The sequence below is a fragment of the Microtus ochrogaster genome, unplaced genomic scaffold (genome assembly GCF_000317375.1).
Source record: "Microtus ochrogaster isolate Prairie Vole_2 unplaced genomic scaffold, MicOch1.0 UNK88, whole genome shotgun sequence".
Classification (NCBI taxonomy): domain Eukaryota; kingdom Metazoa; phylum Chordata; class Mammalia; order Rodentia; family Cricetidae; genus Microtus; species Microtus ochrogaster.
Genome location: NW_004949186.1, coordinates 633057 through 645909, shown reverse-complemented (window position 1 = coordinate 645909; position 12853 = coordinate 633057). Strand labels below are relative to the sequence as shown.

Below are 12853 nucleotides of genomic sequence, written 5' to 3'. Positions count from 1 at the left end.
AGACACACATACTTCCTCCAGGTCCTCAGGAAGCTCTGAGACACACATACTTCCTCCAGGTCCTCAGGAAGCTCTGAGACACATATATATATATATTTTTTTCTCCCTCCAGCTTCTCTCTATAGCCCCTGGTGTGTACTAGCCTAATCCAAGGTAAACTCGTTTCATCAAAGGTGGAACGGATGCGAGGCTAGAAATCTCTGCAAAGAAAGCGGTGGCTGACAACCACGAGGAGAGCAGGGGAGGTGCTTGAAGGCCACAGAATGGAAGGAAAGCTCTGTTTCAGAGACAGAAAGTAACCTGGGACTCCTGAGCTCCGACCTAGAACCAATGGACGAACATCTCTCGGAGCAGGGCCCAGAAGCTTGTGTTTGAAGATGCCCTATGCAGTGAGATGTGGAGTACTCTAAACACCTGGATTACCATGACTAAGTTTGGCAAGAATATACTATGTCACACAGCTGTACTACCTGGGCAGATAATTCTGGTGTTGAGCACAGGGAGATTTTCTTTGGTGGTGGCCACAGCTGAACCGGCGGCAGAATCAGTTTGGAGATGACCACGACTTGCCTGGGCATCAGGAGACTGAGATGAGGATTTGGCTGTTGACAAAATATCCAGATTAAAAAAAATGGCAAATGAAAGCAGTATGAAATTGAACAAGCCCCTAGAAACTCGAGACACACAACAACCACCAAATGCCTATTTAAAAATCAATGAGTGGGAAGGAAGATGCTAATATTTACCTTCATTTATCATTTTATTTTCATTTCCTTGAGACATTTGGAGAGTATCTACCAAGGGAGATACATTGATATCTGGCTTTGAATAGTTGCTACCAGAACCCAGATATCTGCTATCATTAAAAGTCAATAATATGCTTAATTTGAAAGTGATCAAACCACACCGGATAAGTAGAAAATTTAAAGTCTGGTGAGCATTACGATGCACACTACCAACACTACCTGCTACTCATGAATACTGGGTAAACGATCCTATTTAAAGGACATGACTCCCAGCAGAGCACATGAACGCATGTGAAACAGGTGCTAATACAGTCTTCAGTTAGTGGAGACCCTTGGCTGGGGCTCAGATCAGTGCACCACTTAACCCTCATCAAAAAAGCTTCTTCTTGTAGAAACGGCGTTACCAGAGACCTACAACTAGACAGTGGACGGAGAGACAAACACTTCTTCGGCGCATTCATCCCTAAATGAGATACCTTTATCAAGCTCCTCCCCTGAATGCTCAGGGAGCTAGACAGAAGAGGAGGCAGACAGAGTCTAAGAGTCAGAGGAGGGGAATGGCTCCAAAGGAAACGTGTGTTCCAGACACAGTATGACTGATACGCACATGAACTCAAAGAAGAGGAGGCATCATATACAGAGTCTGCATGAATTCAAATCAGGCAAAATACCAGGATGAAGAAGGGGAAGCAGACACAAAGTCCCACCTCTAATCAAGAAGCCATTTGTAACTGATACTTAGTGGGAGAGAAAATCAGTTTTCTTCTGTAGAGTGTCACTGGGTATATCAGCCACATCCAGGGTAGGTTCCAGGCCCAGGAGTAAGTAGTCAACACAGAACAGAACTCTGTGTGTGTGTGTGTGTGTGTGTGTGTGTGTGTGTGTGTGTGTGTGTGGTGTGTGTGTATGTGTGGGATTGTGTGTTGTGGTATGTGTGTGTGCAGTGTGTGTGTGTGTGTGTATGTGTGGGGTGTGTGTGTAATGGGGGTTGTGTGTTGTGGTATGTGTGTAATGTGTGTGTGGGTGTATGTGTGTGTGTGTGTGGTGTGTGTGTTGTGGTATGTGTGTGTGCAGTGTGTGTGTGTGGTATGTGTGGTGTGTGTATGCTTCTTGTATTTCATTCCTTCTATTGGTTTGTTTGTTTTGATCTTTGCTTTTATTAGTGGGGAGAGGGAGGGAAGGATGTTTTGTTGAGGGGAAGGGTGAGTGAAGAGAGAGAAATCATGAAACTGGATTGATCAGGAGTTGGGGAGGATCTGGGAGAAGCTGGGGGAGGGAAAATAATACAATCAAAATATTTCATTGTAAAAGTACTGTTTGTTTTTTCGATACAGGTTTTTAGTGTAACAGCTCTGGCTGTTCTGAAACTCACTTTGCAGACCAGGCTGGCCTCGAACTCACAGAGATCCATCTGCCTTTGCCTCCTGAGTGCTGGGATTGATGGCATGTGCTATCACCACCCAGTTGCAAAAAAAGTACTTTTAAGAAAAAGAAAAAATAAATTAAATGGGAAGATACCATTTATCTTCCAATAAAACAAAAGACTTTCCTTGCCATCATTTATTCAAATGATGCAAAGCTCCAAATAGTTTCGTTACTTTCCTGTAAAAGTTCAATACAGTTAAAAATATTCAAGAAAATAACAAAAAGGAAGATTTAATTCTATCTGAGGCAAATTAGTGAAGGAAAAACAGCACCTTGATCTAATCTAGAGGCCATCAATAGGTATAGAAAAAAAACAGTAGTCATTAAATTCAATTTAAAAGTACTCTAAAACTTAATCATCTTCACTCTCCCTCGGACTAATTACAAAGCTAACTGTATTAATTTTGCATGCTATTTTCCTGATCAAACACTGTCCACTCTGTTGTGTGTGACAGATGGGAATTCTGGGGCTAATCTCTGACACAAAGCAACTTTTGATGTTCACGTCTGATAAAAAGCAGAAAGTGCACTAATGACTAAGATCGATGCTTCAGTGCAGGAAATTCAATTAGTCCTTCATGTTTCCTCCTAAATAAAGCATCACCTTGAACACATTAATAGACTGTATTTCTCACATCTCAGACATCCATTGCATAATTTAATAATGACACGATACGGATGATTCAATAAAAGTAATGATCATTGAACACAGGAACACTTCTATTGCCAGTGATTTTCAGTAAGTTGGATTATAGGCAAAATTGCTGTCAAATGTGGCAACATTAAAGACTTTCCTAAATCTCTAGTGACCTCTCTACTGAGCACTGATAGTATCCTTCAGCTTCCTGTCTAACTGATGGGAATGTTGGGATCATGAGAGTATGGTAAAGTGGAAAAATGGCTGGTTGGAAGCCATGGGCAACGAGTGGACATGGTGTATGGATACCCTGCTACTGTGGTAAGTAGTTTAAAAGATTTTAATAGGTGAAATGAAGGGCTAGAAAGATGAGGGAAAGCTACTGTGTTAAACTTGGAAAGAGATGCAGCAGTCTGGGCGACATCAGAACAAGCTGGATGAGCGGCATGAATATCTATGCTGTTCCCTTACAGAAAACACCCGGGGTTTGTTCAGAACATTTTAAGACAGACACAGACCACATGGATGCAGCCAGAAAAATAAACAATTTGAAACCACCAAATTACAGACGAGTGGAGGAAGCTATGAAACACCAGATATGAAGGAAGACATCAGATGCAGCAAGGTGACATGACCCTGTAACAGCCTTTCACAGCATCGTTTAAGGACGACCATAGGGAAGCAGGGGGAGACATAGCCCCAGAAGATTCATCTTGGAAATCTTGGAACTGGTAAAATACCATGGGGAATCAGACCATAAAAAACACCACTGAAATGCCAGAGTTCATACTGCCAAGATCAATGATACATAAAAGACATTAATAGACATCAGGGGTTGAATTTTAAGGCAGGCAGGAAAACGAAGGTCATAATAAAGAATAATCTAACAATCCTGCTTCTAACAATGATAGCCAAACTCGAGAGAGAAATGTACTAGAAGCAAATGGCCTGAGTTGAAAACGCTACCTGTCAGGACCATGTCAGAATTTGCCTGTATATATGTATGCTGAGTATCCGAACTTCACAAAAACTAATTTTGATTTCTTTAAGAGCCTTACGTACAACCAAACAAATTTTTCTCAGTCAGTAATAATAATAAAACAATAATAATAGACAGAAAACATTTATAAAGCACTGCATAACAGACACAATCCTGGGCACTTTTGTACAGTAAACTGGCCAACCTTCAGTGCAAGCGGATTAAAATAGTGTATTATTATCGTCACTTTTACAGGCAGGAAAACTTCAGAAAAATCTAAAATCAATCAATCCAAGCTTGAAAACAAAATCTTATAAGAAGAAACAGATCTGATATACCCTGTTGACTTCTCTTGAGTACATGATTATATTCCCACTATCTCATATTATTAATATTCTACCTTCTGCTCATATTATCCAACAGTAATTACGAACTTTTCACCTCTGCAAAATTCTAAAAGGGGAAATTTATTCCTATCGAAAGCCAAAAGGCAAGGAAACAGTTAATAATCTTCAAGTGATCATATATCATTTCTAGGCAAAAATAATCTGGTAAAGAAAGGTAATTAGAACTCTTGTGACTTTTAAAGCTTCATCTAACACAAGCATTGGCTGATCAGCAAAATGGGAGAGATTGAACTTGGGCATGTGAGGTCAGCCATTTTCCCAGGAATCTAGAACTGGGAAACTCGGGTGTTTTTCTAAGACACTTCCTCATTTTTAGGTCCACAGTGATTCGTTTATTGTTAGTCTCTAGAGGACACAGGAGAGAAGAGACTACCTGACAAACCTACCTGACCTTTTTCCTATTATTTTAGTGTTCATGAATAACAAACACTTCCCAAAAGCCTATTGAAAAAATAAAAATTTGACAGTTTGCCTGCAACTGAAAACTACACGCAAGGTTACTTGTGACCGATCTCAGACCGAGACCACCACAGTTTTCTCACCTGCGGACGACTCCTTCGCGTCATCATCTTTAGATTCATCCGTTTCTGTGCTGTCATAGTCACCAGACTGACTAACTGCTTCACAGGGGTGAACTGTCTGCTCATCCATAACTTTAAGTAGTAAGAAGGGAAATAGATTTGTGTAAGTGAAAAATCAAACAAGACATGCTTAGGAAGGAAAAACTGGACCAAGTATCAAAAGAAATTCTACATTCATAAAGAAACATTGCTTAGTAACAATACTGGGATTGGTGTCTGTGGATACTGGAGAGGATAAAGCCAAATAAATCTGTTAAGATTATATATTTACCAGAACAAAATTACATATGAATTTAAAGCAAAATACACAACTTGACTGATTACAAGTTACATACCTGGGTGGTGATTCCCAACATTATTTGTTTTTTTTTTTAAAGATTTATTTATTACGTATACAATGTGCCCCTTGCATGTACACCTCCATGCCAGAAGAGGGCGCCAGATCTCATTACAGATGGTTGTGAGCCATCATGTGGTTGCTGGGAATTGAACTCAGGACCTCTGTTAGAGCAGCCAGTGCTCTTAACCTCTGAGCCATCTCTCCAGCCCAACATTGTTTGTTTTGAAGTCAACTTTCATCTAGTTGTAAAAATGTAAGCAGCATTTACATTATACTCATAAAAATTTAAATCTAGCTGCTGGATACATGACGAAGAGCGAAGAGCACAGAATGCTCCTGCAGAGGACTCAGGTCTGGTCCTCAGCATCAACCCTGGGCAGATCCCAACTGCCTGCTAACTCCATCCCAGAGGATCCAATGGCCCCTCGGGCACCTGTGCTTCCAAACACACACCCACACACAGATACACACACATTCACAAAATTAAAAATAAGAAGCAGCCCTTTCAAAGTTCAGATACAGATTTACACATTCTTAAACATAAATCACATTAAGAAATCAATGCTAAGAAGCTATTGTCTCTATTATCGGCAGCTACAGGGTTGATTTTAAGAATTGAGAAGCCAAAAAAGTAAAAAGATTGAATTTTTCAGACTTGTTTTATAAGCTATTATTCTACTCGAGTTGGGATGGAAATACTGCAACTGAATTTGCTTCTGAAATCTGATTTTCTGAGCCATTGCTATGCTGATCGCACTGCCTAAAGGGTACTCAGGACTAAGTTCAAATTTCCCACTAGCGAACTTATTGTCTTCTACCATGAGACTCTTATTTTTCAAACGTGTACCGAATCCGAGCATTATGCACACTGCGGGGATGTTGCGGGCCTCTTTGAAGCTAATTTTGTGTGTACCTTTTCCAGCTTCTTCAATGACTTGCCTCACTGCCTTCTTGAGACTGTTTGCACGCAGCATTATTTCCTGGGGTTTCAGGCCTTTCTGGGAGGAGGGTTTGGCAACGTCATTCACGAGCTGGTCCTTGCTTCCACCCAAGGACTCTTCACTGGAGGACTCCAGGGCATCCTCCTCGGGGATTGCAGGGCCGACCCCTGGGGGCACCCGACTGGCCTGAGCATCTGCGTGCAGGGCTTGTAGCAGCTGTTCGAGCTTCTCATTTAGGACTGAGCACTAGGAAAACCAACAGAACGTCAACAACGATGACAAGAAAGTACACAAACAGCAAGGACAGCGATGAGGGAGAAATTCAAACACATTATGTCGGTAGACACAATTTAAGATGTGTTTTTATGTAAGATAAATCTGGAATGTTTTTAATCACTGGCGATGAAAACACCAACATTCAAGTAGCTACGGTATTTTCTTCTGTAGATGTTTTGGGTGGAGGATATATCCATTTTCAACTTAGTGAAGACAAAAAGTGATCTTTTTTTAGTGGCTCTTAAGGTCCAGAAATGCTTAATATTAAGTGACCGATAAAGACCTATTGTGTGAAAGACTGAAAACAGAAGTCTGACAGCTGCCTCTTGATTTAGACTTCTGGATCGCTCAAAATCTCTCTCAGGGTTTAAAGTCTTTTCAGAACAATATTTTATGTACATCAGAGTTTTGTTAGAATGCATGTATGCACACCGTGTGTGTGTGTATGTGTGTGTGTGTGTGTGTGTGTGGTACCACGAAGCCAGAAGGGGGTCTCAGGTCCCTTGGGACAGGTGTCATGGATGGTTGGGAGCTGCCATGTGGGGTGCTTGATACCAAACCTGGGTCCTCTGCAAGAGCAGCAAGTACTTATGAGCTCTGAGCCATTTCTCTAGGCCCTGCAGGTTCAAATCCTTACAACCTATGTCAAACTGCTGTTCTTCCTTAGAATGCAACCAATACTAAGTTGAAAGAGATACAGTACACAAAACACCAGGCTTTGTTTAAAGTCATTGACTTGGGGCACCCTTTTTAGCTTCAGGAGCTGCAGGCATGGCTGAGCTGAAGCTCTGTAAGTGCCAACAGCACTATGAGGTCCCAGAAAGAGCAAAAAGGAAAATGTACAGGAATAAAGAGGAAAGGAAAGGGGATGCAGAAAGAAACACAGGAACAGAGGTCTTCCACTTCTCCTGCTTTTCTACAGGTAAATGGACATTTGGGATCAAAACTGTTACCGTACTTTCGGTCTTCCCAGAACTCTTGGTCTATCCCCTTTCTTTCTCTGTCTCTGATGAAAAGCAAAGGCAAGGCCACAGTGGAAGGACTTCAGAAGCAAAGGTGTGGCTAAGAGGAAATCCCCACCTACTGAAACTCTCCACAGGGATGGAAATGGGCTGAATCCCACAAGGTTTACTTCAGTGCTCTTGTCATTGATACCCAAGAAGGCTACTGGATTTGATGGGTTAATTTTGTATCCTGCCACTTTGCTGGACGTATTTATCGGCTCTGAGAGCACTTTGGTAGCATCCTTAGAGTCTTGTGTAAAGAATCACAACATCATGCTGGAGAGGTGGTTCAGTGGTTAAGAGCACTGGCTGCTCTCTCAGAGGCCCTGAGTTCAATTCTCAGCAACCTCACAGTGGCTTACAACCCTAAGGGGATCCGGTACCCTCTTCTGGTGAGTAGACATACATGCAAATAGAGAACACTCATATGTGTGGGTGGGTGTGTTTACTTACATAAATAAATAAACTTTTTTTTTAAAAATAGAATCCTAACATCTACACATTGGGACTGTGGATGATCAGCTGTGTGTGGGACAGCTACATCAACCCCACTCCAAGACCCTAGATGTGGGGCACATGGCAGAAGAAGTGGGCAGAAAGAATACAAGAGATGGAAGATAGGAGGGATGTGACTTCTAGACATGGCATGGCTGTTACGCACATGAACTCAGCAGCTGTGGTCACCTACACAAGACCTGCACAAAAGCAACAGTTAAATATCCCACCCCAGGGCTAGCGCACTATGGGTAGCTGGTGACTCCTTGGTGGGGAGAGTCAGTTGTCCTTAGGACTGTGGCCATGGATGGACTGCCCCAGGCCCCAGAGGATGACCTCACCCCCATGTCCACAGGACCAGCACTAACCTGATTCTGTGGGTTAAAAAGCTAATTATGAAAGGACAGGAAGTAGGAAAGGAGAGGTGGTGGGGATGCAGGGCCCAAGGGGAGTGAGGGGTGGATTTGACCAAGATACGGTGCATATGGGGTATAACATTTTCAAAGGCTAAATAAAAATTTAAAGAAACAAAAGTTTATTTTCACTTTCTTTTTCTTCCACTCAACCCATTAGCTACAGCATGAACTGAGGGGGAGACATCCTTCCCAAGCCAAAACCATGCAAACTTCATGTAAAAAGGCCCTCTCGTGAACCTGAGCAGTAAAGACGCTGGCCTGTAAAGTCGGTGTGCTGTTCTTAGCAACGGAAAGTTCACATAGGGGGAAGAAGTCTGTAAAGGCACGAAAAAAGTCAGGGAAGAAACCGAACTCTGGGGGACAAGGATTGACATGCAGAGGATGGAGGACCCCTGCCGGACGGACCACCAAATCTTGTCTGACCCAACGGGACCACTGGTGTTTTTGTAAATTCTCATATCTCATTAATAAAAACCACTTTTTCTCTTTAGCTACTTTGACAAGAGCACACCGAGGCAGTCTTTAAAGGCACAGTGCAAGGCTCATGAGGTCAACCAACAACTTCCATGCCCGTCATGTGTTCCCCTTACTTTACTGGCCACGGCTTCGGCTACTACTGTATTTTCCAGTGTTTTGTCCTGTGCCTTCTCCACTTTGGCAACGAAGTCCCTCACGGTTTCACAGAGGACCCTTTGAGGAAGAGAAATCGCACAGTTCAGTCGGTGTGCTCTCATGTACAAACATTTGTAAGAAAGCTGTAAGAGGCAAACTCAAAACACCCAGGATCATTTTTACACAAGACCACACTCCCATCTGTGTTAATAGAGCTCAGATACATTTAGGACTTCCTAAGTGAAAACGGATACACGAATAAGCCTCATTATCCATACTTACAGTAACACTGCAGTGAACCATTCACACTCAAATAAGCCTTACAAATAATACTTTCAGATTCCCTAAGAATAATGCAGTATCTTCCACAGCTTAGGTAATTTTCTTCGTGTAGAACAGAAAGACACAAGTTCTCCACTGTTTACAGGATCTACTGAACCTACTAGACAGCAAGTGGACATCTTGGTAGCACATTGCTCCTGAAGAGGAACAAGCTTGTGCATTGTTACCAACCAATCAGACACTCGAATTGAGTTATGTTCTCTGTAAACCCATCCATTTTCCCCCTTAAGATAACCAATACAATAATACATAAGCCTAATCCAATTGAGATCTCATTAGTGTCAGCAATATACAGTTGACTAGTTTGTTTCTTTTAATTACATTTGGTGTCTTTGCAAAAGAAATCATCTAAAAGAAAAAAATAGTGCATAACATATCCACCACTCAAAAGGAAATCATCTAAAAGAAAAAAATAGTGCATAACATATCCACCACTCAAAAAAAGCTGCGTAAAAAAAAAATGACCAGCAAAAGGCATAGGTATAGATTGGTTTTTGGCAACATGTGTACACTGATAGAAACATCTTGAATGTAAAGCATTTCTATCGTTGATAGAAATTAAAGAATTTAAGGAAAAAGATAAAAATGTTCCAGTAAGTTTTTTTTTCTATTAAGCTTACAACTTTCTCTGGTAAGTAATAATGGCAGCTTCCAGATGCTTCAATATTACAAAAATCAAACAGCACAAATCAAGCAGGCACATGATACATGTGCATGCATCCACATATACTCCAAGCCTTTGAACTGGTCATCTAGGAGGATTATTGCTAACAATTTTTGTTTTATTTGTTGCTAGCCATCTATCCCTCGACCTGCTTTCTGATGTCAGGAATAGAACCCAGGCCTCACACATGTTACGCGACCATCTAACTACTGAGTTACAATGTTAGAGTCTCTTGACATTGGCTGATATTTCAAATTCCAGTTTCTGTTCTCTATCTTTAAGATTAAAAAAAAATTATGATTGTGTGTGCTTGCATGTATGTATGTACATGTATAACATCTATGCGGTGACCAAGGAAAGAGAAGAAGGTGTCAGACCCCCGGGACGGGAGTTGTAGGTGATTTTGAACTGTGGTGTGGGGGCTGGGAGCGAAACTAGAGTCCTCTGCAAGAGCAACAGGCTCTGAAATGTTGAGCCATCGCTCCATCCTTTTAAATTCAAATTTTGAAGGGAATTAAGAGAGTGCAGCTTACCATTTATAGAGACTCATCGTTACACTCCACATACAACTATTAGTCTTTGTTGATCTATAATATGCTTTTATAGAAATTCTTGAAACATGATGCCAGGGTACCATGACATTTCTCGTACAAGAGGCTGAAGGAAAAGCCTGATCCTCTATACCTTGAGTCTAGAGGGCCGATGCACTGGTGTGCAAGTTAGAAGAGTGGCTGGTTCTGAAACTGTGGGACTAGTCAGAAGAAATATTCTGCCTTGTGCTCCTGTGGTTCCACACTACAAAAGGAATCAGGGCTGTTTAGATTCTGGAGGAATGAACTGATCTAGAGTTTAGAATCTCTATAGTGAAACCTAAGTAAGGTGGGCCAGGTGTGCAGGTCTACAATCTTATCCACTTGATGCAGGAGGAGTCTAGCTTCGAAGACTGCCCGGAGTACAGTGAGTTCCAGGCAGGGTCCCTCTAGGCTTTCTACAGACACACATCTGATCAGAGAGCAAGGCTGGCAAAGTCAAATGTCTACCAGGACCAGGGAAGTAATAGGTGGGTTGAATCCAGGACTAGAGAGGCACAAGTGTGTTGAGGCCTGAGCTATCTGAAAATGTCTCCTTTTCTGGAAGTAACACAATTCACTAAACAATCACAAAGCAGCCGGCAGCCCTGCCCAGGGTGATACCCATCTCTCTCTGTGTCAACCGCAGTGGTCCACCGGCTGAAGCCTGCCCATGCTGTGTCCTGTTCCCGGGGGATACGTCCGCAAAAGCAGATGTTCCTACGTTTGCACTCCTGTCAGAAGGAAACTTGTTCGTAGTGACTTATGTTTCTTCTTCATTACTAATTAAGTATGTAATCAACCAAAATTTGCACTTTCCTTCTCGGGTTTTCTGTCTTCTGTCCCTCTGCCCCATCTTTTCCCTTCACTTCCTGCATTATAGTAATATATTCGCTGATCTTAAAACGCAGTCCATCACCTGTGAGCTGAATATTTCAGCTGGCTCCATCCCTTCCCCAGCTGACCTTCTCATGATACGAGTATTGGATACTTCAGAAGTAAATTCGAAATTCCACATTTGGGATAACAACATTATGAAGCTTTGGCTCCATGTATGGAATTAACTTAACTAAAATCTGATAACTTTAAACTAAAATATAATTATGTGATTTAAATATACTGAGAAATGTCATTTTGAAGAATCTCGTTATTTTCCTTTTAGTGATGCAATAAGCAGTTGCTAAATACAAATGTGGGGGGAGAACTAATAAATATAATGAGATAGGATTTCCATGTTATAATTAATCATTGATAATTTCCAAATAGACATTTAAACTCTAAATACTTTTTATACTTTCCTGAGAAAAACCCTTCAAAAGAAGCAGCAAAATATACTGCCTCTGAAGAGACTCCAGGCAGATGCTTGATGTAACGAGAAAATCAAGTTCAAATTATCTTATTTACTCCTTTAAGCTACTTCACATAAATTACTAAGGAAAACTACCAGAGATGGCGTCACAGCCAGGAAACACCCTTCCCTTCCAAGTTCTCACGGAACTGTACTTTCTTCGCGTCAGCCCCACAACTCACTTGGCAGACGATATGACCACTGCGTGTTCGTCAGAATTGAGGATTTTCGAAAGGTGATTGGCAACCGAATCTTCATATATCGTCATCTAGAAAAGAAAACCCTATACTATATGACTGCTGCTGGCATCGTTACAACCCAGTTATGACTGCTTCAGAGATGTGCTGTTCGTACCGTACAAGACTGTCATGGAAAGTGTGGGGGAGGGGGCGTAGGCTGTCATGAAAAGCAGGGGAATCATTGTACAAAAAGTGTGTATGTTGGGGAGGTCATTATGCAAAGTTTGTGTAGGGGGGGCAGTCATTATACAAAAGAAAACTTCCCCTGACTCCTATTTACAGGTTCTGGAGTTCTTTACGTTTTTAGAAGAGCCATTAATTTTTTGAAAATTATATATAAATGATATATCCCGACTATAAGAAGCATTACTTAAAATGAATATAGTAAAAGCCAGACCAGACTAGTACATATAAAATATAGACCCAGTGATTGACATTCAGTTTCCTTGCGAACCTGGAGAACACAAACTGAAAAACACCCACAGAAGAGCTAAAAGGCAAACAGCAGCAAGCAGGAGCCTGACAAAAGGCACAGCCTGCGGGCGATAAAAACTCTCCTACATAAAAACCGATAGGTCCTAGGAAGGTGCTGGACACTGTCTGCTAGAGCTGAAGACAGCCTAACACTAGAGAACCAAGAAACTCAAGTCCTACCTAGACACTCAGGGAAACAGATTTATGGGCACCAAACGACAGGAACTAGATGAGATGTTTGCATGGTGTGAACATAATGTGTGTGTTCCATGGAAATACTGCAGGACACGGGACACTGAAACATGTATGTTCCATGGAAATACTATCGGACACGGGACACTGAAACATGCATGTTCCA

General features: G+C 41.7%; 1 protein-coding gene across 2 annotated transcripts in view; it reads right to left on the bottom strand.

Annotated features, from left to right (window-relative positions):
• Dgkh (diacylglycerol kinase eta) overlaps positions 1-12853 on the bottom strand; it is a 165646-nt gene that overhangs the window by 36129 nt on the left and 116664 nt on the right. For both annotated transcript variants that reach the window (XM_026777878.1, XM_005370871.2), the window contains exons 14-18: positions 11965-12050; positions 8838-8937; positions 6029-6302; positions 4737-4847; positions 471-602 (exon numbers count right to left, since the gene is read on the bottom strand). In XM_026777878.1, coding sequence (XP_026633679.1) covers positions 471-602; positions 4737-4847; positions 6029-6302; positions 8838-8937; positions 11965-12050 — 703 coding nt within the window. The remainder of the gene's footprint in view (positions 1-470; positions 603-4736; positions 4848-6028; positions 6303-8837; positions 8938-11964; positions 12051-12853) is intronic.